This window comes from Poecilia formosa, unplaced genomic scaffold (assembly GCF_000485575.1).
Source record: "Poecilia formosa unplaced genomic scaffold, Poecilia_formosa-5.1.2 Scaffold98, whole genome shotgun sequence".
In the NCBI taxonomy this organism is placed as follows: Eukaryota; Metazoa; Chordata; class Actinopteri; order Cyprinodontiformes; family Poeciliidae; genus Poecilia; species Poecilia formosa.
The window spans coordinates 54,107-81,259 of NW_006800037.1; the positions used below are offsets into that span (position 1 = coordinate 54,107).

General features: G+C 39.4%; 2 protein-coding genes across 4 annotated transcripts; both read right to left on the reverse strand.

Moving 5' to 3' along the window:
* Positions 1–12,533: 12,533 nt before the first annotated feature.
* sec22bb (SEC22 homolog B, vesicle trafficking protein b) lies at positions 12,534–18,588 on the reverse strand. Of its 2 annotated transcripts, XM_016674654.1 has the most exons (6): positions 18,353–18,588; positions 16,242–16,253; positions 15,779–15,888; positions 14,892–15,052; positions 14,333–14,479; positions 12,534–14,228 (listed from the first exon to the last, which is right to left on the reverse strand). In XM_016674654.1, the coding sequence occupies exons 1-6, from the start codon at positions 18,425–18,427 to the stop codon at positions 14,074–14,076; spliced, it is 660 nt and encodes a 219-aa protein (XP_016530140.1). In that variant the 5' UTR covers positions 18,428–18,588; the 3' UTR covers positions 12,534–14,073. The 2 variants fall into 2 exon arrangements, with proteins under 2 accessions (XP_016530140.1, XP_007558688.1); XM_007558626.1 differs by lacking the exon at positions 16,242–16,253.
* Positions 18,589–19,192: 604 nt separating this feature from the next.
* npl (N-acetylneuraminate pyruvate lyase (dihydrodipicolinate synthase)) lies at positions 19,193–27,106 on the reverse strand. 2 transcript variants are annotated; one of them, XM_007558629.2, is made up of 12 exons: positions 27,012–27,106; positions 23,305–23,395; positions 22,967–23,040; positions 21,878–21,965; positions 21,726–21,783; positions 21,331–21,406; positions 21,103–21,195; positions 20,819–20,964; positions 20,328–20,374; positions 20,156–20,240; positions 20,037–20,076; positions 19,193–19,937 (listed from the first exon to the last, which is right to left on the reverse strand). In XM_007558629.2, exons 2-12 carry the CDS (start codon positions 23,373–23,375, stop codon positions 19,798–19,800), a joined length of 918 nt encoding a protein of 305 aa, XP_007558691.1. In that variant the 5' UTR covers positions 23,376–23,395; positions 27,012–27,106; the 3' UTR covers positions 19,193–19,797. The 2 variants fall into 2 exon arrangements, with proteins under 2 accessions (XP_007558691.1, XP_007558690.1); XM_007558628.2 differs by lacking the exon at positions 27,012–27,106 and adding an exon at positions 26,758–26,913.
* Between the last annotated feature and the right edge of the window lie 47 nt (positions 27,107–27,153).

Sequence of the window (27,153 nt, forward strand, 5' to 3'; positions counted from 1 at the left end):
ACACTGCAAATATACATCGGCATGAAGTCCTCTTTGAAAAGAAAGAAAACCAAAGCTGTGACCTCACCGTTTCAGCTTTAACGCGGTTCATTTTAAATCACCTCCCGTGAGTATTAAGCCTTTGTATATCAGGTGTACTGCGGAGCAGTAATAAAACTTGGCCTGGATCACAGCCATCAGCAGCTGCCATGCTGGTGAGAGAGCTGCCTTCATCAGTGTCGGGGGGCTCTTCACACTGATATGGAGCTTCATCAGTCAGGGTGACTCCAGCTGTCAGACTGTAGATTTATTCTCTCTCACGGCTCTCGCAGGGCAGATAGCATTGACTGATTACGCTGGGGAGGATGTGTGTGCTCTGGTGTGCTCCCTCTAACCATAAACATGCCATCTTCCCACAGTCCCATAGCCATGGGAAACCACATCCATACCTGCTGCTCAGGAAGAATCTCTGCCTTTACGTTTTGGACATCGGAGCCGGTGTGAAGTGTGCATCTGATGCCTTTCTATAATTAGCAGCAGCAGGGAACGATACACTTTTCATTACTTGGCTCTGATTTGCACGCATCAGCAGCTGAACAGAACAGAGGTTCTGGTTTCCTTTAGCTTCAAAGACCCTTTATGCTTCTCTGTGCACGTATTGAGTCGACGCAATTCTTGTCGCTGTTCTCAGAACTAATTTTTGGTTCATTCGATAACTGACAACTCGGAACTTTGCAGCTTTGCAGAGATCTGCGAACCTCGGACGGCCCAGAGTAAATCTTTCATGACTCATGTGCGTTTCATCAAGACTTCTGTTCCAAACAAACTCTGATTAATATGAAGCTGTCTTTCTGATCCTTTGCCTCATTGACAGGAAACTAGAGAATGTATATTTAGGTTTGATAATCACCTCTTCCCTTTTTAGTGATATGCTAAGGCCTCTGCAAAAGAGAAAGAAAAAAGAGCAGTCAGTATATCTTTTTTGCACTTGCATCCTGTTTGCAAAAGTATCATTTACGTATCAACTGCAGCAGTTTGAAAGTAAATAACTTGCGCAAAATTTGAAGCTGATGCCCTGATAGGTTTAGAGTCGAATCTCTCCACACCGGCAATATAAGCATCTAGTCGACAAGAAGCCGCATCGCCTCTAGTTTAGAGGGCGATGTAAATCAGACTCATTGGTTTCCAGGTATTTAATCGACTTAAATAATTTTCCTGTGTGAACTTCAAGTTTTATGACTCAAGTGTCAACACTGGGGACAGTAAAAAAAAACAAAAAACTCACCAATCCACTCAGTGCCGGTGTAATCATTCACTCGGCGAGGCATGGGATAATCTCCAGTGAAGGCAAACATACCTGTGGAAGTTTTTTAAGAGCTTCAGCTTCAATGTTTATTAAACAGATTGCAGGCAAGTCATAAATCTGAAAAAAAAAAAGTACAAATTCTCAGATTCTTCTCTCGCAATTAAGCCTGAAGGTGATTTACTCTGTTTGTACAATCTGGTAACACGCATCTCAGGGCATCTGCGAAAGGTCATACTCGTGCACAGTGAAGAGCATGGTCCAGAGCTTGATACACTGACTTAGTGTCTGACAGTTTCCTGCTGGGAAGAGGGAACTGTATCAGTATGTTTGTGTCAGAAGCCCAAGACAGCGTCCATGATGAGTGAAACGTTTGCGTCACAGCGTTCCACCACGGTCAAAAGGTGGAGACTCAGTGACCGCCACGGCATGACGTGACGCTGGCAGAGACGTCCCAAGATGGCGGACGTCCTGAGGAGCCGAGGGCTGACTGAACAGGTGAGAAGGAGGAGCCGAATGGAGAAAGGGTGTATGGATACGAACACATCCTGTAAGCTGACCTGTGGCAGGGCCAGGTGGACAGGAATGTGCTGCTGTTGTGTGTGTGTGTGGATGGGATCCTCCCTTGAGCGCCCCAGCATGCCCGCCATCACCCCACACCAGCGGGCTATTTATACCACGCTGTGGGAAAATAACATCCCCAGCAGTGCAATCCGGGTCCTGCAAAGTTTATGCTCTCCACCCACACGCACGCATGCAAAAACACCACCCTCGTTCCCAACTCCCTCGGTCGCAAACAGCTCCCGGCTCAACTGCAGCACGTAACCACATCGAGGGATGAAGCACCGGCGTGGCTACGAAACCCCTACGTCGCTCAAACACTCCGCTCAGCCACACGGTCACTTCTTCAGAGGATGGGTTCGCTTCTGATCAATGGAGGCACCTCAGATTAGAATATCCTGAGGAGATTATAAAAAAAAAGCAAAGATTAACCTGCAGCATGAATATAAATTATAATGCTGATTATCTTTATTTTTCCTGGTAGGGAACTAGCTCATGACCACGCCAAAGTATTCCAAACTCTTATTTCATGTTTGCTCTTTTTACAAACACAAACATCAGAACACGTCCACTGGATTTTTATGTAGGCCAACAGAAAGTAGTGCGCAGTTGCAAAGTTGGAAATTATTACAGAGGGAAATTATTGCATTAAATTCAACCTACTTTTATTTGCAAGAATAGCTCAAGCTCAGTTAGACCGGATAGTAAACGCCTGTAAGCATCAGTGCTTTCCAACAAATCTCGATTGGATTTAGGCCTAGACTTTTATGAGGACATTCTGACATCTCGTTGTAGCTGCGGCTGTGTGTTTGGTGCTTTTGTCCCGCTGGACTGTGAGCCTTTCCTCCAGTCTCGAATCCTCTGCAAACCACTAATAAGATTTATTTCTGGACCGTCCTGTGTTTAGCCAGTGTTCCCGGGAAATAAAATGATCGTTACAGCAAGATGCAGCCACCACCTTCTTTGGTCAGGTTATGTGCAGACCTCGCCAGTTTTTTTTTTTTCTTTCTCCCCAGTATAAACAACCTCATCTTAAACTAATCAAATACTTTCATCCTGACCTGTCTGCTGTGTTTTCCCCACTAATTTTCCGTAGCAAACCTCTGAGGCCAGCTGCATTTACACTGAGATTATTTAACAACTTCTTACTTGACTTTTGAAGGCAATTAATTTGTAGTAGGTTTTATTTTGGAGATAGCAAAATAAATAAAAAAAAAAAGGCTGAATGAATGCCACACCTTTTTCAGATTTTTATTTGTAAAAGAAAATTGAAAGTTGATTTTTCATTCAGATTGCTGTGTTCTGCTTTGTGATGGTTTATCACTTCAAACCCCAACAGAAAACACCAAAATCTGCGGTCGCAACGTGATGAAATTTGAAAAAGGTTCAACGTGTTTGAATACTTTGGCGAAGCAGCGTAACTGTTTGAGTTGGTGTTACTTTTGTGGGCTCCTCTAACTGAAATTTCGGTGAGGAAGTCACAAACCCTTGAATGATTAATGTAACACAGGGTGGTGATATTAACTGCTCTGTGGCTTCGGGTCAACTTAGTCCAAAATCACCATATCGTCTTACATAACCTGGACCACAAACTGTAAAAAAAAAAAAAATGTTGCAGTAAATATTTACAGAGACACAGGCCAAGCTAAAGACCACTTTAAATGATTTCACAAGCAGCGGCAGCGGCACCATGAACCCCCCCGTTTTACCCACTCTACCCCCTCGTTGTGTGAAAAAAATGCTGGTGTACACCACAAGTGTGTGGTGATGCTTGAGTCGGTGTCTGATTCATTTCGAGATCACTGCAGGTGATCGCTTCCAGTTCACAGCCGTTTTTTTAAGGAGACTGCTCAGACCTCGACGGAATAACTCCACCCTGAACAAAGACTCGGTAAAGCACAGGCTGAGATTAGTTATGAAAGAAAGCGCAGTAATGTTAGATATAATATTACTGATGGAGGTTCTGTGGAGATTTGAAGCTCAGAATCAAAGATAAATTCTCAAAATACCAGTGGAAACATTAAAATAGCTGGTTAAATGAAGGTTTATTTTCTGTAAATCAAGTCAAGATTTTTTCCATTGACAAAAATATGTCATCTTCGCCATCCCTTTTTAATAAATTGTAAATTATATTTGAAAAAATGTGTATATTTCAAAAGCGAATACTCCTTCTGTGTATTAGATGTAAAACTCTTCTGCTTCTCTCTTGTCGACCCATTTGATCAGCGGACTCCTAAAGATTGCAGATGACACTGCTGCTATTATATATAATTTTTTATTTATACAGAAAAATCTCTTGAGGGTTGTTGTCTCATTGACATTGGTCTGATCAACCGGAGAGCCCACCCAAAGACTACAATAAAACCGCAGCTTATCTTAACCTTATCTTCTGTTTTCTAAAAACGCTAAAAACTATTATTTCCACCAAATGTATATATTTAAAATGTCTGTACACAGAGGAGAAAGATCACTTTATATTTATGTAGCGCACACAAATGGATGGAAGCATGTTTGTGAACATGTGTGCATAGACAGAAACACTTTAAATATCACATCAATGCCCAGCTCTAAGAATACATTGGAGTCTATGCAAAACTTTGCAAAAATGTTAATGGATATAAATAAAGATTTTTCTATTGGGTCCAGGGCCGGAGACCGGCCAGTGTAACACACTGGGCCCTCCAGCCCATGCTCGTCTGGATTTTTTTTGCACTCTTAACTCGCACGCCACAAGTCATGGAGTGTAAAATGAGGGCGCAGCGCTCGTCTTCCAGGGCTAATTGTATCATAAATCCACAAGCTGCTAAAAGACGGGCATGGCTGGAATTCACACATGAGCCATTACTTTCTCCCAGCCAAACAGCTTCACATTGCATGCGTGTGTCTGTACGTGTGAGTGTGTGCCCCCGCTATGAATGGGCACTGTCATTATTTAAACAAATGTCGAAATAAGTTGTTTTAGGAAATGATGGATGAGGTGAGTGTTCGTACGGTAGTGTTTGCAAGTGTGATGGAGTCAAGATGTGGGACGCTGATGGACATCCAGTCCATCAGCGTCCCACTGGATGAACTGGATGAACAGGTGTTTCAAAAAGTACCGTTGTTGTACTTGTTACTTGTTGTGCACAGTTTTGCAACACAGATATTGAACCTTTTTAATTTTTTGTATTTTTCTTTTCTTGTTTTTGTTTGAATTGTCCTGGGCAAACTTCACATTAAAGGTATAAAACGATACGGCCGTCTTTTTGCTTGAGTTCTCATTATCTTCCACTGCCTTCCTTCCCTGTGGGGCTCTCAAAGGTTCAATTTGATTTGATTTTAAAGTGACATCATTTTTTTATTTTTTTATTATTTTTTTTTTATGTTCGCGATTCTCTCTGTCACCCTCAAAAAGTGCACCGAATCTCCACTGAACACGTTGCTTGACTGTCTGAAAATGTTTAAGTTGTGCTCGTCACTCGGCTTTCTTAATTTAATTGAAATAAAACTGTTGTAAAACTGATGGTGTTATCTTTTACAACACACTTTCCTTCACCAAGCAGATAAATGCAACTGACAAAAAAAAACAACAACTTTTTTTTTTCATTTTGAGAATCTAATTTCCTCTTCCATGTACTATTTCAACATCCTTTATTTTGGTATATCCTTGTCTCTGCTTTTTTGTTTGTTTGTTTGTTTGTTTTCAACTCATCCAAAGTGAAGCAGCTTCTCTTCTGACTGGAACACTTAAGCACCTGTCCTGGCCCTTTTATAATGACTTTATCATAAAAGTTCATTTTAGCATTTAGTTTAAGAGCTTACTGTTGATTTTTAAACCATTAAAAGCATCCGCACCCACATACCTGTCAAACTCTCAAACTTTGTACACTCCCATAAGGTCACAAAGATCAGTCAAGCAGACGCTCCTTTATGCTCTGAGGAGCAGATTAATGAACAGAGGCAATCTGGCTTTCACCATTTGCTGCACCTAAAGTGGAATAACCTGCCTCTTCTCATTAGGATGTATTCCTTGTTATTCTTTTTCACATAGTTTCAATTTTCTTCTCAAATTTCTTGTGTGTCCAGCACTTTGGTCAGGTTCTGTTCTTTTGTAAACAGAAACTGGCTTGCACTTGTTTTGTGCAAGCCAGCACAAGTGTGCAAACCTTTGAGAGCCACGTTAAACAGGATCCTGACCTACACCGGAACCTGTTGACTTGTAATGCAGAGGTGTGTTTTTTGACTGGGCTGTGACTCATTGCGCTGTTAACCTTGCTGTGGATGTGACAAATGTGATGGAGATTTACAAGCCTCTTGTTGTTGTTTTTTTTTAACCTCCTAACTTTGGGTCTGATTTCTCTGTATATTTGTGAACACGCATAAATATTTCTCACACCTTCCTGACACCCACAGGATCTCAGCTCGGCTATTTTTGAAGTAGACATGCCACATCTGGAGAGGAAAGTCATCTAAGTCATCATGCTGTAGACTTGAGACAATATGCAATGCAGGTTCAAGCCAAAGAAAACAAGGAAAAGAAAAAAACTTCCACACTAATCCACCTCCACCCCCCACCTCCCACCGCACCTTCACCTCCCGTGAGAAGTTCCTAGTTCCCAGGAACCGGTGTGTGTCTGTGTGTGTTTGTGTGGCAATAACGCACCAGACCCCCTTCAACTTCCTCTTTCGACCTTCTGTCTTTTATGGCACCTCATCTCTGCCATGCAGCTGCTGTCTCTGCAGCTTCCCTCTGCTCTGATTGGATGACGCAGGAGTTTGACAGGAGAAGGCGATCGGGAAGAGAAAGGGAAGCAGCTGGGATGAGGTGGGAAGCTGGATGAGATGATGGACACATCCGCGGGTCCTTGTTACGTTTCGCTTTCCCACCACACTGCATCTGTGCAAAATGATATCATAGATCCTCACTTACAGTACCTTGCAAATGTATTCATACCCTTTGGGCGGATGAAGCTTTTACAAAAATGTTGAAAAATGTTTCATTTCAGACTGCTCTGCTCTTGTAACCCTAACAAGAGTATCCTCAGCCCACCAGACTGACTGAGGGTAACACTTCTTTACAGGAGAAGACCACTAAACTACAACCAAATTAAAGCAAGTAAATTGGAGGAACGCCAAAACACCAGCTTCAACCAAAATGTTAATTTTTTTTAAAATTTTGTCTTAACTTAAGCTGTCCACATTGTCTGCAGCTATCGGTATTGAAAGGAGAGCACTGCGGAGCCTGTTGAACGTGGACGCAAGGACTCACTGGTCTCCAGGTGAGTGTGCGTCATGTACAGCAGGTTTTGATTAGCTCTGCACATCTTGAGAGTCAAACAGTTCCTCGTTCTTGTTTGCAGAAGAATTTGTGCTCAGTCAGATTCAATGGCGAGCAATCCAGACAAAAAAAAAAATGCTCTGACCTAAATTGTTCCGTTGTAATTTCTGGCTGCATGTTTGGAGTTGCTGCTCTGCTGGAAAGTACACATTTGTCCCATTTGCAAGTATTTCGCAGGCTTCAGCAGGTTTATCAGATTATTGAAACCATCCATTCCAACATCTATCTTTATATATATCCCCTCGATCATGCGCAGGGTCACAGGGGAGCTGGTGCCTATCTCCAGCAGTCACAGGTTGTGCACCCAGGTCACGTCAGAAGTCAGAACAAAGGGGCGCACAGCTCACAGCGTGAACGTTGTTTGGACTGTGGGAGAAAACTGGAGTATCTCGAGAAAACCCAGGCATGCACTGGGAACTTCACACAGAACTGGATTGGGAACTGAGAACTTCTCCCTAACAAGGCAACGGCGTTGACCATTCAGGCAGCTTGCTTTATAAAAAGAATGAGAATAATGGATGTAAAACAAAGTTCCAAACTAAATCTTGAAATCTAAATCTTGTAAAGCTCAAAAAGGTTGATTTTACATAATATTGCCCTCTTTAATGAAATTACAAAAATCTCTAAATCTTCTTTTCCACTTTGTCATAATGGAGTAAATTGGTGTGCATAATTTCAAGGGAAGAGATTAACTTAGTACAATCCTGTAACAAATCAAAATGCGGAAAAAGCAAAGCACTGTGAGTATTTTACAGACGCATCATATATGGTTTTCTGTAGGGGTTACAAAAATGCAGAACTAACAGTGGTGCAAAACTTACACTGCCCATCACATTGAGCACATTAGAAAACTGTGAAGTACACTAAGGCCTCTTGTATGTTGTGGAGAGAGTTTCCTGTTGAGCTGAAAGAAGTTCTGTGAGTTTCTGGTCCTCTTCTGTGGAGGACCAGAAACTTAACATCACCTTTTAGCAGGACAACCAAACCAACCAAAGCTAGGAGAGACCTCAGGTTCTAGACGTGCAAAGATGGCTGAGTCATAACCCAAAGGACAACTTCGACTGCAGCAAAGTTTTATCTATGGGTACCAGAGTAACATGGGCCGAATACAAAAGTATGTCAGACATTTAATTGCAACAGATTGCAATACTAGCATTAGCATGTAGCATAATAGTAAAGCTCTGATCAAATAACCTTCTTATGGGCATAAATAAATGTTACACAACACTGTTCCCCTCTATTTTCTCATGGGTCACAGTGAAGTCAGCCCATTAACTCATTAGGAGCAGACACGACGGCATGTTTCCACATCAGCCAGCGAGATAAAATTAGGACCCCTTGCACTTAAATAATCAAGGGATTTATAATTAAGTTTTATGTTTGCCTCTGTGGAAACCGAAAGCCAGCAGACCAAATTAAAACCTGCAGTCGCCATGTCTGAAATGCAGCACAGGCTGGAGGTGAAGGTTGAGGTGAATTAATAATTTAAGGTGCTGTTCCTTTAAGACAACAAAGTCAAGTGTGGGTGTGTGGCGCTGTGGTTCCATCTGTTTTTTTTATTGATTGACAGGAAATCTAATCAAGATATGTCAATACGAGTGGGCAATAGCGTACTCCAGTTTGCATTAGAACACAGATAAAATGTGCAGAAGTGGATGTTTCAGTCCGTTGCTGTCAAAAGCCACACGTGTGCGTGCGTGTGTGTGTGTGTGTGCGTGTGTGCGCGCGTTTGAATCCGGCTATGTGTGTTTAGTACATGTGCCGTATTCCTGACCTCTGATCACATAAAGTATTTTAATCCAATCAGCTTCGTTTTCACATGACTGTCACACACTCGCTGCTGCCATGGTAACGTGCAGAGGAAGGAAAGAAAGCACTGGAGAGAAACACCAGGCCTGTTGTCGCCTCTTTAATCACTGTGAAATTAACACACACACACACATTACACAAGGTTTTATTTACTTTCTTTTACAATGGAAGGGCTTCTTCTTTTTTTTTTTTAGACCTTTATCACCACAATTTATGCTTGGTTATGATAAGGAATTGATTGAACGCAGACAACAAAATTGAAGGTTCTGTTTGCCCTTGTGTCTTTTCTTATTTTTCTGCAGAACTGGCAAGATTCGTGTGGTTACGTTCAGACATGGGGCATATCCAGGCTTAGAAACAGAGAGAATGGTTGGGCAATGGGCGGCAGACACTGAAAGTAAGAGGAAGACAGACAGGATGGACGAAACTGCAAAATGCGAGCACTGTCGCTCACTGTGACGCATTTAGGAGCAAACGGTCGATTAGGAAAAAAAACAACTTTCAGTGTCATTAAAACAGGCTTTTACAAAAACAGCCTCCGAACTGTTTTAATGGAACATGATGACAAAGAGAGATAAATGTGATCACAACAGTGATGAACTCAACTTCCCTTGAAAGGTGAAAAGGTTAGCCTGTGCCCTGTGGTTTGCTTTTTGGCACGCTACCCTCTGCTGCTTCTCATTTTTTCTCTGACATTTCCTGTTCTATCTCAAGTCGAAGACTCAGAGCGCTATATAGTCTGAGAGCCAGAAGCTCTTGTTTGCAACATCAGGTTTTTATCCTACACTGCCACTCCACTTTATGACACTTTTTAAAAAATGATTATAGTTAAATCGAGTTTCACATATGATTTGAAGCAAAGCTAAAGGCATCGGCTGCGGAGGGAGGACGATTTTGAGCCCTGTGTTGTTGCAGCTCCCTCTGTGCAACAGTGAGCAAAGCACTCTACCTGCTGGAGAAAAGCAGCAGGAGCAGGGTGTTAAAACAGAGCGCCTTAACGCCATTAGTTTGCTTTTGGACAAGCAAGTATTAGAAGGAAGGAGAAGTTGCTCCGTAAAACAACTGAGAGACAACGTATGTCCTTTTGCCCAACAAAACCTGGTATTGGAAAATATAACGCACACTGAACGTTAAGATGCTGCACCTGGGAGGATACTCTGACTCACAAAGTTTCGTTTTCATGATCCAGTCTTGACTCTTGTTGTTTTACTTATATTTCCCCCATACATCCATATCAAAGGTTTTTCCTGGAAGCATTCTGCATATTTTTAGAACAACGGTTCATAAACAATGACGGCACCCAGTGTGGGAACAATATTTAAGTAAGTTTCTCTTATTCTGGAGATCTGACAGTAATCAACCCTGGGTAATTGCACGAACATTGAACTAAAGGGGAAAAAAATGGAGATAATTACAGTTACCCAATGATTTAAGCAAAAATCATTGGAGGTGATTACTTTCTTTCAAAGAGCCAGAAGAGTTTTAAAAACTTTTCCCCTTAATGAATTGAAATCTAAACTGCACATTGAGTTTACTGAGGTTGATTATGAGTTGGATAATCTAAAACATTCAAGTGCGTTGGCACAGATACCGTAAGTAATCGGTTCCTTTGACCAATTTCAATGATTTATTTTTTTTACTTTCACAGCTTTACTTTAACAGTGAATTAAATATTAAGGTTCTGCCGTTAGGATTACAGTTTCCATTTGGTAGATCAGGGATCTGCGGCCTGCAGCTCGGAAGTTGTAAGTGGCTGTTTGGCCCATTTAATTTTGGTGTGGTTATATAATAAAATACAATATAATAATCTGTTTTTGTTTGTCCCCATGAAAGAATGCTGGCCACTGGTAAATTTGATGTAGAACTAGAACTCGGCGCCACCCAAAGGTTACTAGAGGCCCTCAGTCTCGATGCCTCATTGAACAACTGGATTTAATGATGAGCTCTTAAAATCTATAATAATCAACATAACGGACAATAAAAATATTTAGCATATTTACTGGAAGAAACATGCTAAATATTTCCTCCAGCAAATATTAGTTTGCTACAACAAATACTTGCTTTACTTGCAAATATGCTGTTTTTGCACTACAAATACAGCAAATATGCAGTACAAACAGTGTACAGCACATTTCTTCAACAGAAACACTGTTTCCATTGAAGAGATGCTCTTCAGTGGATGCAAATACTATGACTTTGTTTTAAGTGGTGTATTCGAAACATTTCTATTCATAAACCAACTGAAGTTGGGGTTGGCTTGTGGCTCAAAAGATAACCATTTTTGAGAACCTCTGCTTTAAATAATTCAAAGAAAGAAAGAAAGAAAGAGAGAAAAAAAAGAAAGAATTGGTTCACAGATGAAATGGGTTGTGCTTCAGGGAAACGTGTGTTTCAACCAGTGGCAGTTTTTAACGCTGATCGTTTCAGTCCAGACTTCAAACTCTTGTTTATCGTGATAAGGATCAGCTCAAGTTGAAGCCCTGTGACATGCAGGAAGCACATTTAGGTGCAAATGATTTTATTCATAGAACTGAAAACGAGAAGATGTCCCTTCCTGCTGTGAGCAAAGAGATAGAAATAGCTCAGCATGAATCCACTTTGAGTCTCTTTTGTGGGTTCAGTTAATCTCCTCTCCACTTAAAATGACTCAAACATTATCATAATTACTTCATTTAGAATAACAACTTACAGTGGCTTGCACAGATATTAAAAACACCTGATTAGTTTTATTTATGTTTTGTCAGTTTGCCAAGTGCAAACTACGAATCCACAGACCAAAACTGAACCCAAACACGACAAGCATGGCAGAAAAGTAACACCGCCAGTCGCCTTGAACACGTCTCAGTGCTGCATGGCAATGGCAGCATTATGCTGTGGACATGCCCTTCCTTGGCACTGGTTCAAATTCAATAAAAAAAAAAAAAAAAAACTTTATTGATGCTAAAAGGAAATTTTAAGCTATTGTAACTCATTTAATTAAAGAGTTATTGTAGCAGTCTGGATCGCAAGGCACCTGAAGAAGCCTCTGACTGAAGACGTTCCGTTTTTCTATGACAGTCTCACAAAGAGAGGATGCTGAGGATTATTCATCATTTGCTCGATTTTATGTAAAATCCGTCTTTGCACTCACAGAGAAACTGGCCGGTGTCACGATTAAAGTTGAGGCTTAATGCAGAGTTTCAAAGCCTTCCTTCAGACTAAAGCGTACAGAGTGCAGCATGCAGCGTCTAGTGACGCTCTCTACCAGATCTCAGATCATCGGTCACAGACTCCAGATGTGCAAGGTTAGCTGAGAAACACGCCAGAAGACTCGTGTCTGTAATTAAAGTGAAACTCGGCTGAGTGATTGCTATCTGAAGGCACGAATTAATGTGGTTGAACAACTCAACGTTTTGATTGGCTGGCCCTCGTTACCTTGACAGACAGTCTGCTTCATATTTACCAAAACTTCCAAGAGTTCAACACAGGTCATGCAAGTACCACGAGTCGTACTTGCAAGCCGACTCCGAATGTCAGCTGATCAAACATGACAACTTCAGACATTTAATTAAACTCCTCAGTCGCTACAAAGTTGGGTAATTTATTATCTCGGCATTTATTCTGCTTACAGTTCAGGGCTGCCGTTAAGTCAAATGGCACTTTCCATTTCTGCTTAGTTCCAACTTATTCATGCCAGCTATAAAAAGGAAATGCATGAACGTTATTAAGAAATGGATTACATAGATTGCAGCTTTTAAGTAATTTAATAACTTACAACACAGAGGCTGGATGGAAGTGATTTCACTTACGGTAAACCAAAAATTTTGAATACTCCCGCCGCAGTCCTCTCAAAAGGAGACTATAAAAGCTTAATGTGATGAGAAATGACAGAATTGAGATTGAACTGATGTAAAAGAATATGAGTCCAGTGAATATGTTGGCTAATTTGACATATTAAAAAAAAGAAAAAAAGTTACCGTGTTAGAGATGCACCGATCAGGCTTTTGCAGTTTTCTCAGGGTCAAACCAACCAATTTTGGCTTTTTTTTTCTCTCCAAATAATATAAATGTCAAACCGTCATGTATGCTTGATTTATGAGGTGTAAATAAGTACACCCTGTCAGAGTTCACAAGCCAAGAACAGCACGAGCTCTTAGTTTTTACAGATCTTTTAACAGCCCCGATCTGCCGTTTTCACATCGTCGAAAACCGGTCCGATTCCTTCCTGCGGCGGATGGATCGGTGCATCTCCAGTGCTGCCTTCTGCGCTCCATAAGAAGCACCTTCATGAGCGAATATCCACATGCAATGTGTTTTTACTTTGTAAGAAAATGCTGAAATCATTGTTGGAATTTGAGCCAAATTAAGCTGCAGCTGCAGACTATCTTAATTACTTTTAGTGTCACTAGTGTCCCCTAAAAAAGTGAAAAAAACCACAAAAATCAGAAAGGTTTATTGACTAGCCTTAACAGTAGGAAGTTCTGCATTTCCTTTGTTGTGTCCATTATGTACCTCTACTTAGGTTTTTCTAATTATTTGTTAATTCGGAGTATAATCCGTAAAGCTATCCCTACTATAATCATGTAGTAAATGAACACAACTGCCAAAGTGATGTGATCAGGCTTCTAAGGGGGAAAAAAAAGGTGATTACTTTCCTTCATCTGTATAGTTAGACATACAGAAGCTTCAGCCACACACTCCTTTGTAATACAGAAGAGCTTTAGAAACTTATAACACAGGAAATTTTCATTTTTTTTCTCTCATCACTTACCCACAAATCACCTTCAAAAACAAGGCAACCCACATACACGCAGACTTGCACGTTTACTCATTTCCTCTAAAATGTGGGGCGACTTCAAGGGTATTACTGTATGATAATAATAAAACAAAGCATTCGGACATCATTTAGCTTCAGATCAGACGCCCACGCGTGGACAAGGCGAGGACATGCAGAGCAGTGGGACAGTATGTCTGTAAAGTCTCCTTAAGAAGCAGGGATCCTGTTGTTCATCGAAAGCGAAAGCTTCTTTTTCACGTCCGCAGACTGCACACGGCTTACTTTCCACTTCTCTACCTCCTTCCTCTTCTTCTCCTCCTCCTCCTCCTCCTCCTCCTCTTTCGTCACTCAGAGCCACCAGAAGCGAATGTAAACGATGAGCATGATGAAAAAGACGCCCCCTGCTGCCAACTTGGCGTAAGTGGAGCGGGTGTTCAGGTATTTGGCGTCGCTCCTGTATTTCTTCGACAGGCTGGACAAGTTGCTGGCCTTGGAGTCTAGTGCTGCGCGAGGAAGACGAGGGAGGAGACGATGAGTGCAAAGCAAAAGCAGACTTTCTTCTTTTTTTTTTTTTTAAAATGACACGAGAGCAAACAGCTCGACTCACCCGAGAGCGCCTCCCCTCTCTGCAGGACCTCCTCGATGTTAGCCACCATGATCCTCTGCACGTCCTGCAGCTCCGTGTTGATGCTGCCCAGGTTCCTTCTGGCTCGGCTGTCGATGTACGACTTCTTGGTTTTTTGAATGTAGGTGTCTGAGGAAAACGGCATTAGTGAGCAGATTTCCTACCTTGTGGTTAATCGTGATGCTCAGACTCATAACTCAGAGATGGGGCTGCAACTAGCGATTATAAAAATATTTGAAATATTTAAAAAATATATACATTTCAAAATTTGATCATGTAAATTTGAAGTCTTTTATATTTACTTTTTGTGAATTAGCTTAAAATCACAATAAACTCGAATTTTCAAGGATGGAAAAAGAAAAATATTGGGGGGGAAAAAAATTCATCAATTACAGCTAAAAATTTGTAATGACATTCATGAGCATGAGTCAATGTCTGAACAAAGCTGAATATTAAAAAAAAAAAGAAAAAAAAAAGACCAGTATGTTTAAATATTTCTTACATGCCGTCAGTCGTACAGTCAGAGTCTTTTGTTTCTTACCAAACTCGATGAAGGAGTAAGGACGGGACACTGTGGGGACCTTCTTTCCGTGCTGCTCGTGAAACTCTGCCTGCAGGTCTTCGAGGTACGCGAAGGCTAGCTTCTTGGAAAAGCTGGCTTCAGACAGCACAAGGTAGCAAACTCCTTGTTCTATGAAATAGCTGCGGGGAGAACCAAAACGTGGCTCATGTTTAAAAAAAAAAAAACCCTCAAAAGCGGCAAAGGAGACGGAGAGAGAATTATCGAGTGTGGAGAAAGTGAAGCTCGTTCTGTGTTTGTGCAAATGTTTCAGGTTACATAAATGTCTTATTGGGATTACTGAGGATGGGGCTACTCCTCACTGAGTAGCACAATACATAATCCAGGTCAGAGTGAAAAAAACAAACAAACAGTGAAAATAAGTTGCAAAAATCAAGATTTTCAGCTTTTATTTAGGCTTGAGTTGATTCTGTTTATTTTTATTGGGCTTTTCCCCCCCTTTTTTAGAAAAGGAATAAAAGAAGTTAAACAAAAAAAAAGCGGTTTGGGTTCCTCAAGAGATTTGAATCTAACAGAAAGTTAAAATGAACATTTACTTTGGTTTCCTCTTACTGTTTATTTAAAAAAAATAATTTAAAATAGACTCACTTATTTTAATGGTACAATATTTTGAACTGCTATAAACTAGTTTGGTCTCTGTACGGATTTAGCTTCACCGCCCAGATAGAGTTCTGAAAACATTGATTGGGTTTTACTTAATTTGGCATTTTTGAAAGAGAGAAAGCTAATGGGAGCAAACTATAGTGTTCTGTTTTGTTTAAAAGAAAAGAAAAGAAAAGAAAAGAAAAAAAAAGCTCAATTCATAAAAAACAAAAACATTTTTTGGCAGTCAGCATCTTTACACTCACTGAAACGCCATCGATCCGGCCTCTAAAGTGCAGCGGGTGGGACTCTGCTCGTTGAGTTTCCTGAATAGCTGCTTGGCCTGAGTCTGATACTGCTGAAGGTCTCGACCCACCTGAAGAAAAAAAACAAAACAAAAAACAGCTCTTATCAAATAACTTGGTGATTATGTTAACCATAAAACACTTGGATGCTGGTTTTATGAGCACCATGACAAGAGTGACTGCACAAGCAAATGTCTCTATGAGGGCGATAATGGCACCTTAACTACTTGGAAGAAAAACAAAAACTTGTACTACATTTGCTCATTTTTTGCCTCGAGAATGGATTTTAAATGAAAGACGATGCTATTTCTAACAGTGAGCACAGGGCCTTTTGGGCTGGGTTGGATAGCAATAAATGACAGCGTTTCCACTGCAGCATCACAGAAAGACAGATGATGAAGCACAAAGCAGAGACACAACAAACCTTCTCGCTTCCCTTTTTGAAAGCACACAAGAAAGTAAAGAAAAACATGTTAGACTCCCGTGAAGCTGTGCACAAAGTAAAACAGTTCATTTTGTTACAGAGGCCCTCAGTCAGTTTTCAGATTTGAAGTATCTTTTTAAAGCTCTTAATTGTCATCTGATCCTTTAGTCTAAAATGACACAGCAAAACTTTTTATAAAAGAAGCCAAGATAACGTCAACAAACCAATACTGACCTCTGGAGGCTCATACAGGTAAAAGCTGTGTCAATGCAGGATGCACAGTCATGGTTGATACTTTTGCCAGGAACACAAATGTGGCCGTGTTGTGTCTGTAGTTTTAGCAACTTTAGTTTTTACACGTGTCTATGGTGTGGAGAAACGTTATACATTTCTTAACAGTTGCATTGAATTTACGTGAAGGGAAGGGAGAGAAGAATGGTTTCTCACCATTAAATTACATCTAATGGCGGGAAACCACACTGGGTCTCGTCCCAGTGCTTCAAGTTGAAGCTTGGTGGGGTTTTATTTTTTATTTTTTTCCTTCTTCTTCTCCACTTGCTTTCTGAGGAGTGAGCACAGCTTCTCAGTGGAGATAAGATTGTGGGAGTTCCTTGGCAACAGGTCTACAATGTCATTGAGGTTAACAATTAGTCCGTTTGTTTTACCTGTAGCATTATTTCTACTAATGGGAGAATGCACCGACTTCTAAAAGGAAGTTGTACTTGGAGGACGTTTTGATATTTTATTCGTGGTAGTTCTGTCAGGCAATGTGAGTAAGCATCCTCTGTTAAGCAACTGATATCAATGGTTGATGTCTTACTGACAACAACACAAGACCCGTGATGCCTTTTCTAAAAATCCCGATAAAAGTTTCAGTCTGTCCTTTGTTTGTTGACCGAATCTGCTTCTGTGTCGCCAAGGTTTCTACTCGCACTGTACATTTAGAGGCCGAAATGTTTGTCTTTTCGTTATAAAATAGCTCAAATTTAGTCAAGCTGGATTGGAGAAAGGCCATTTTCAAGTCTAACTACAACTCTCAATCTGAGCCAGGTGTGCGGCAGCAGAGAAAACAGCTAAAACATTCAGGACAGTGGGTCCTGAGGTTCAAGATGGGGAAGCCCTGATTTAACGCATTTCACCGTAGACCTGATGTTTAGGGCCGTTGTTTTGCAAACTCCACCCATGTCCCTCAGTCCTGTATTTAGCTTTAGCCATCTGACAGTAACAAAAGTTACAATTTCAGCACATGCCACACTTCAGATTATTATTAAAAACAATGTGTTTTTCCATCCACTTTGAATTGGTCCATTTCATATAATCCCAGTAAAATCCATTGAAGGATGTGGCAAAACGAATGATTTTGCAAGGCACTGGATTTATCACACCGACAGATATATGTATTGATTTCAGTGACTCCTGAAATGAAGTTAATAGATTTGTGTCAGCGTTGGAAATGAAACTCTGAAAGCTGGTTTGAATAACCTAGTTTTAGGGTAATATACCTTTGTCTGATCAATCCACACAATAATCTAAAATAATCTTAATTGTTACCACAAAAATCTAAACTTAAGAACTTGTAAAACACAAGATTTGTACAACTGTCTACAATAAAATCCACATTTCTTGAACATTTCTTGGAATGCGATTCAAAAGTATGTGCCATGATTTACAATATAAATATAAAGGTAGATTTCTTTTCTTTTTAGTTGCATTACTTATTTATCTACAGTGCTGTGCTACCATTTCCTAGTCAGCTTATTCATCAGAACTAAGATCTTTTAATGGAATCCTCTTTCGGTGAAAAAGTCAACAAAAACTAAAACCTCTGATCACAAGCACAGAAGATTTCACACGAAGAGAGACTGATTACTGTTGTGGGTAAAATGCTGCCTGGTAGGCAGGCCTACTTCAAATAGTCACCCAGCTGATCAAACAAAGTTTAGCCCATTAGCTACTTATAATGAAGTCTGAATGCCCCATGATCCTCAGATCTTGAGTAAACCTGCCTCCTACTGCTAAGATGGTCACACCTGATCTTTGTCAGCTAACGTGTCACTGCATTACATCCCCAGAGACATCAGCTACACGGGTAGAAATGTTGAGAAATGAACCTGCTCGTCCTCCTGCATTGAAGCGGCCAGCGGCAGACCGTCAGCCAGCCGAGCGATCATCGTCAGCAGCAACATCTCTGCGAAGTGTCCCGCTGTGTGTCCACGGCCCAGAGAAATATCCCAGCTGGTTGGCAGCAGCGTTAGCCTGACGGGCGGGCTGTAAAAGTGACACCACCACAGGAGAGACGCGCTGAGCTGGCCGGAAACACTGCAGCTTTTAGCGTCACAGTCAAATACCGCCGACGCGGAACTGAATGCGCTCACAAATAAAGTTCCGGATCACGTAAATTCTATCCTGAGGTCGTGAATGTTAAAAGTTGGGTCAGTGCTGTACTTGTACAAAATAAAAATAAGTCGCCAGACAAAATAAATAATAAAATAAACAAACTATATTTGGATTGTCTTTAATTAAGCTGATCAGACCAATGAGTGAAAGCAACAAGAACTATCTTGCTGCTTTCACTCAATATCTGGTTGTAAAATACAAGAAAACATAAAAATAAAAGTAAAAAGTTACCGGCTTAAGGATTCTAGTCAACAACCAACTACAAAAAATGGAATATCGTCCTAGCTTGTACCTTTTACAGAGAAGTCTGTTTCATCACTGAAATTCATGTTATGTTAATTTATTGATTTATTTGTCTCAGACAGAATTAGTCTATTATCTATATCATTAAAAGAAATGAGATTAAAAAGGAAGACACAACCTCCTGTAGGCTGCATCAAGGATTCAAAACATCAACAATCTGAGCTTTTGAATTCAAAGCAATAAAGAAAAAGGCACAAGTAAGAATCACAAAAAATATTTATTAGTAATTTTTCAAAAGCTTTAAAACACACTCTCAGTTCATTTCCCTTTTATTTCTCAATAACCACAAACTCATTAATCAACAACAAAAAGCAACATGTTATGATCTCCTTGATGTTTGGTAAGAATGTTCTTTTACATAACTGTATGATTCAATTTCACACATTGCCTTCACTATCACAGTTCAAGTCAGTTGACTGTTTTAATGTAAATATATTACATTTATTTATTTTAATGTAAATATGTAACATTAAAGCAGAAAAATAAAAATGTTGACCTATTTCTAATGGATCAAAAATATGGCTGAAATTAAACCGGTTTAAAAAAAAAGAAAAAAGAAAGACTTCCCAGAAAGTCAGTTTGATCACTCATTTAAGTAGTTAAAAGAGTCACTGCTTTCTAGAAATGGTCCAATATTAGAGAATAGAATAGAAACTAGTCTACCTGCAAAATTTGCAACATTTTACGGTTTTCCAAAAATAAATGTGCGCGTCTGATAACAAATAGCTGGTTAGTTGATATGTGTGAAAGATGGTAACTGGACTCATCGTTACAGTACAGTGAGCATAATTAGCAGGAACGAGGTAAAAGATGAACTCTCATTGTTTAATCTGTACCAGCTGAGACACGCCAGCCGTTAGTCAAAAATGCTGTGGTATTTCTGTAAGAGAAGCTGAGCGAGATCAGGAGAGCACGGCATCAGAGGGAGTCGAGGCGGTCCGAGATGCAAGCCAGACACGTCGGACATCAGCTGCTTGTTTACTCCAGTATCAAAACCTGTTGACACACACACCAAAATGATTTTTCATGCAGTTTGCTGGCGAATTCTTCACTCTGACTTCACTTTAAAAGTGAATATTGCGGGTTACCACTTACCAAGTTTTATGGCGTAATTCAGGAGTTCTTGGATTTTGAACTGGATGTAGAAATCAGACCAGATTTTAAACAAATATGTCAGAAACATGACAGGAGAGTTTGTATTAGGACAGCACTACCTGAATGGTTCGGGCTTTGACTAGATCTTTCGTCTCAAAGGCCGAAATCATCTCGTCGACGTAGCATCCCATGTAGTTATATGTGCTGCAGAAGATAAATGTGTAGCCTTAAATCGAAACAATAAGATAACTGAACTAAAGCAAAGAACTATGAAAGTGAAAGTTTACTAACCTGCCAACAGCTCCATTTGCTCCCATTGCCAGACCAGCTAGCAATTGCTGCAGTAAAATAATATAAGATACTTAGTTTTAGAGTGATGATCTGTGAGGTTTATGTTGAATTGAACAAGTAGTGCACAGTGCCTTCAAAAAAGGATTCATCCACGCTACATGTTTATATTTTATTGAACAAAATCATTAATTGAAAGAGAGATATGTCATTTGTTAACCCCAGTAAATATGTATTCAAATCCTTTAAATCAATTCATATTGTTTTGCAGTTTCACAACCTCACACTGAAAATTTGAGGAAAATCAGCAGAAAAGTTTGTTAAGCACTCCAAGTGTCCAGATGTTTGAAACAGCTGCAAAAGCGCCGAGAGAAGAAATTATTCTAGTCAATGTGATCAAACGATTTAAACACCTTAAAAGTCCATATTAATTCATACTGGCACTGAAAGCAACAGCAAAGCAAGACCAGATGAGTATGTGGGGGAAGGCTGACCTCGTCCATGCCGTATAGGACTGACCAGTGAGGCTGGCTGTAACCGACACACTGGCCAAAGTCCAACAGGTCGCCCCCACTGAACTTTACTCCTCTGAAGGAGGGAATGAGCTTCTCAATGTCTTCTATCACATCTTTCACTGGAACTGAAGAAAACAAGGCGGCGGGGGGGAAAAATGTCAAATTTACAGCAGTAGACAGACGCCTGCTAGGTCTGTACATGTGCTTAAAGACTAATTCAGCTCTATATAACTTTACTGCAAAGCACAAATCAAACCGCTGACCATTCACCCCCGTAAATGATGGGATTTGGTAATAGTAGAAGGGCAGAGTTGGAGCAGCTGAAGCAACTTCCTGGAGAAATCTCCTCAAAGCCTCTGAAACAGGGAGACCAAGAAACAACAACACAGAAATGGTTGGATCTTATAGAGAATCGCACAGCAGCATTAAATCTGGAGGCAGATGCTAAAGTCGTATAGCATGAGAGATTAAAACAATGGCGTATGTCACACCTGCAGTTTTGGGCTTAAAGAAGGAGGGAGAAATGGCCGCTATCCCATCAGCTCCAATCTTTGCTGCGTGACGAGCCTGGAGTGAAAAATAAGAGTTAAGTTTATTCAAATCAGAGTAAAGTTATACTGGGATTCTAACACCTTGTTGCTGCACACTGTTGATCAACGGGCATAAAGAAGGCTTCAACACACACGTTACAACAAAGACATATTCAGCCGTTAGAAAGTCCGAAATAAAAACGTCACTCTCATTAGCACAACACTGGTGTGTATGAATATTAACATTACTATGCAGCAGGTGGTGGAGTTACTGATGTAAGCTTAGCTCAACACTTGTTGGCATGTGGTAATTTGATTTCATCTCGCATTAGTCAGTAAACCAGCCAACAACTCACCAGGTCCTGGGAGTCTTTGAGGCTCATGCATCCGACATGTACAATCACGTAATCCATTCTGTTCAGAGAAAATGTCAGATTTTAATATTTGCACCTGCTAAATGTAAATTAATGAGGGAAAAATTAGCCAACCAAAGTGTAAGATCACTCACCTTCCCTTTGCTCTCAGACACCACTCCTCTGCCAGGACCTTCCTCTCTGCAACAGAGAGGGACATGCTCTCTCCGGTCGTGCCATTGACTGGAAGAAACATGAGGCATGTCTTAATCACATAAAATGGTTGACATCAAAGTATTTCTTTTTCAATGTGGAACATTAATCTAAACTTTAGTCTACATTTTTTTTTTTGGGTCAGTGAGGATTGCTAACTTATTTATTTTTGCTAATCTCCCCCTCCAAAAAGAGGGAAGTTTCTTTAAAGAACTTTTACCATTTTTATAAACTCAGCAATTTCCACAGACTAAGATAACTGCACTTTTAAACTGCTTGGGAAAGCAAGGATGATGTTATGGCTTTGTAATGTTCTGATTAATTAACCATCAATGACTCCAGTGATATCTACGCAGCCTGGAAAATCTGACTTGTATGTATATATGTTGTATGTATGTATATTATGAATTGTTGGCTGTATAATATGTATGGTAAAACCTCAAATACATTGCTTCCTTGTGTGACATCATGGGAAAATAAAACATAAATCACTCCACGTGTCTGGAAAATAACTGTTTACCTTCACAAGTCTGGTTCATTCAAACAATTTCCAGACACCTAAGTTCATCCGTTCAAAAAAATTATGTGCAACACCTCAGAAATGTCTGGTGAACAGCTCAGGAAGCCAAGATGTTTTGTGACAACCCCAGGACAAAATCAAAAGACCTCAAAGCTGGCTGAAACTGGTGAGAGATTGCAATTCTCCACAGTGAAGTGATTCCAGTGCCGACAGACAGAGGAAAAAGCCATTGCTCCAAAAGCAACAGCACATGCATGTTGCAAACTAAAATTCAAATGCTTTGCTTTAATGACCATCATAAGCTTTGGAGGAAAGGGCAGGGGGGCGAGGGGGGTAACTTCACTCTTAACGCTGCATGTGCATCTGGAAACTGGACTCTTTTGGCAAAGGAATGACAGCGTCGACATATCAATCAGATAAATCAAGTAGATATGCTTTGTTAATATTGACTCAAGTGGGGAACATAAAACAGGACAAATGTCAATAGAAGGAATCCCACTTTTAAACTTACCAAATATGCCCTTTATACCTTGCTTTTCTGTCAAGTAGTCAACATAAGGTCCAATCACTGATAAGTTGACCTCACTGTTTCGAGAAGAGGAGAAAAACAGTCCTATATACACGGTGCAATGCATGATCAAACAGAAACACCAAACTCCACATCATGATGGTGGTCACATCATGTCAGATCTTTCCACACACACGCGCGCGCGCACACACACACACACACGTGCTATTTCCTCTTCCTCCACACAAGTAAGTAGGAGAGACACACACACAGACACTCACAAGTATCGGTCAGAACTGCGATGGTCTGCAATAATAGAAGAGCTTCTGAAGGTTCCTTACCCTTGAGCATCCAAAGGAGTGAATGTGGCAGCAACCAGACCCGTCACCTTTCTGTCGTCACCAGGAGCCATGGCTAAGATAACAAGCTAGCCTGTCAAACATAAACCAGTGATTCTTGAGAATAGGGACAAAACAGGTCCTATGGATAAAGCACAAAATTTGAATAAAATATAAACAAAATATATTTTTTTTCAAATATCTGACTAAACTAACCTGGGTCACGTGAGCACAACAATGTATATTTTTCTTGTGTTTGCTGAATATTTTTTTTTATTTTAAACATTGTAGTCGGTGGATGATGCCTGTAAAATCCCTTATCCAGGAGCAGAACTCAACACATTATAATAGTTTAAAACAATTAAAGAAATACTAAAATTATATATTATGACAATTAAGTATAAGTAGTCATATAAATAATTATAAAAGTATCGATAAATTTAATTAAAAATATTTTTTAGATATTTTCCAACTCCGTTGAAATTTGTCCCTAGTTTTTGTCAACACCCTCAGACATGAAAAGAATGTAAAAAAAAAAAAAATCAGGCATTATTGAGGGGCACCAGAACTTCTGAGGACCCCATAACGTCATCTTTTCTTATGTTTTCTTTTCCTTTGCTAAGAGAGTTACTTAGCTCTGGTTATTATTTAGTTTTTTCTTCTGTTTTATTCCTAAGTTGCTTGTCACAACCATGATGTGTCAACTCCATAACTGACAATTTTCAAAACTTTGATGAAATTTTGTGAAATAAAAGCTTAATTTTGGTTTACTGTGAAGATTTCATGGACCTGATGAGCTACAATATGGCCTCTTTCAGAATAACATCATATAAATTGAGGTAGTTTGGCTTTTTGTCAACTCCATCAGATGTCAACTCCATCAGAGTTTTTATGACTCTTTCAGTGAAATTGTTGTCAAATCTCACTTAAATGTGCAATTAATTCATTTTAATGTATTTTACATAAATTGCATTACTTCACATGTATCAAGTTTTTCATTTTACTCACTAGTTTGTCACCACTTTCAGTTCTGTGTCAACTCCGTCAGATGGACTTTTTGTTGTTTTTTGTTTTAAATATTTCTTTTGTTTCTTGAGAAGCATTTAAATGAGTAAAAATGAGTAAAAATATCACTAATAGGGTATTTTAAAAATCATTTCATATTTATTTTTGTCAGATGGTGATGACAACGTTCTAGGTCAGGTCGATTAAAAATGTAATTTAAAAAAAAAAATGTTGCAACTGGGAGCCTGGACCTTAGCATCTTTACATTTCCTAAACATTATTTGTCATATCTGCACACATAAGATTGAGAAATAATAAAAAAAAAAAAAATAAATATGGGAAAATTAAAACCCATTTTGTCCCTATTCTCAAGAATCACTGAAACATAAAAGTAAAAGGAAGTACAACTAAACTGTGGATTTAAAAAGAAAGGCATAGGACTGAGCTTCTTAATCAGTTTTAGTACTGTTAGTACTAAGAAGAATACTAAGGCATCTACTCAGTTCAAACACCAGAAAATCCCAACGTTGTTACACTTATTTTTTCCCTCTTTCTGTTTGCTTCTGGTATCTTCCAAAACAACTTGAGTATGTACCGCCATCTACTGTGAACAACTGTACAATGGGTTGCCACTTGTATTCTCCCTTGTCTACCAATCTGCTCCTTTGGATTACTGCTTTTCTTTCACCTTTTCAAGCCGATTGCTAGCTATTTTAAAGTCAATTTCATCAGCAGATTTAATCCCTGGTTTGCCGGTGACACCAAACAGAATTATTTATCTGTATTAGCCCTTTTAGTCCAAAAAAATGCTAAGGAATTGTTCAACGAGATGATCTTCTCTTGACAGTTTGTGTACACTGTAGCATTTCTAAGATGGCAACTGAGTCTGATCACATCACCTCGTCTGACCTGAGCTCTTTGTCCGCCTGCAAGCCAAAGAAAACTGTGAAGATATCTGTTGCAAATATTCCCAACTGGTAAGTCACTCTTTCATACATTTTATGTTTAAATTAAAATTAATTGATACGCTTTCCTGATGGTTTTTAGAACCACCTGTGGTGATTCTGAGGTTAATATTTCCCAGATATGTTTCATTTTACCATGATTTTTCTTCAAATAACCAAAACTTAACTCCTTTTTAAGTTTTAATTCCCCAAGTTATTTTTCTCTCTGTTCTTTGCTCCAATTGTGTCTCTCCTTTTGTTAGTCCTGCATTATAGCATGTAATTTAATACCTTCAATATCTATAATACAGTGGGATCGCTGCAAAGCATTGAGCAGCAGCTCAAGTTAAATGTAGGACTATTTTGAGTTATAGATGTTTAATTTGTTATACAACAATAGGCCTCAAGTATTCAAGTACAGAATGCTTCTCATTAGTGGGCTCTATAACATTACATTAACACAATCAGTTATTGTGTTTGATTTCCAGAAGTGTTTACAGAGACCGTAAACTACTGAACTATATTACTCCACTTTCTCCACTGTCAGTACATTCAGTGCTTCATGCTCTTTTATACTTTTTGAATGTTCTTTTGTTATTTCTCCATGGCCTCTCTGTTGCGCTCCTTCTTCATGATGTTGTTTGTTAATGTCCTCTAACAAACCCCTGAGGCAACAAAATCTTTCAGCGACTTGGTTTAGCTTCAGTCTTCCAGAATACATATAAAATATTCAACCTGTGGAACATTTGTCTCATGTGGTGTCTGCCTGTTCGGTAACTTTGGACTATTCTCCACTTCTCTTGATTTCCAATTTAATTTTAATTATGTGCACATTTATTCACGCATTTTTCCAATTTAATCTTCAACGTATAGATATTTTTTCTCCTTTAGTCGTCTTCAAGAAGTCACTAAGCTTTCCTAATTTTTTTTTTCACTATCTCCTCCACTCTGTAATGAGTGTTGAAATTTCTACACCACGTTCCTTGCCTAAATACTTCCTGTAGAGTCATATCCTTTCAAAATGTCCTGACTCTGGGCTTTGCTATAAAAACAGGAGACAATAAGGCATGTGTCAACGCTCCCCAAAAAACGTTAACTAAGCATTTTTGAGGATATTTCTGTTTTTTTAGAAAACGACATAACTGTCTTAGTAAGTGAAATTTAACATGCATAGGATAGTGAAAAACGTCTAATCTATCAATCAGGATGTCAGTAGCCAGTCACTGACATCCAGTAATAAAATAAAGTAAATAAAATAAAACACAAATGTGTTAGTGGTTTTGAGTATTTTAGTGAGTATATAATCAGTTTAATCTTAGTGCATTACAGAATAACAAGAACGGACAACTTTAACAGAAACACGTTTGTTATTCATATAACCAACATTCTATTTATTCTATATAGAATAAACAGAAAGAAAACATGAATAAACAAAAAACACATTAAAATATTCAGTGCAGTTTCTGTAGTTTGTTGAAACATTTGACATATCTAACTCTCATCATACCTTTGCGTGTGGTTCCTCAATTAGTCCTCTGGATAAATGCTATTTTCTGGAATGGAAGTTACTGCTTTGTTCAGCCGGATTTGTCATTCGCCAGTGATTTGCTGGTTTGCTAGTCATGTGAAAATGTCGGAAGTGTCAACTCACACCTCAATGGATCATGGGATGTGTAGTTCAAAAGTAACACCGAAGAAAAAAAACACACCAAAATAAACAGGACATTTATCTAAATACAGATCAAATTATACATATCTTACCTTTCGATACATGCATTACAGTCTCCAAATATATGTGGCGACGTTTTCCATTCATGAAACACACATGATGCCTTAACCCTTTTACGCAGGAGTTTCAAGCGTCTACCTAAATAAACCTTACTTATTTTAATTGTAAGTAGTT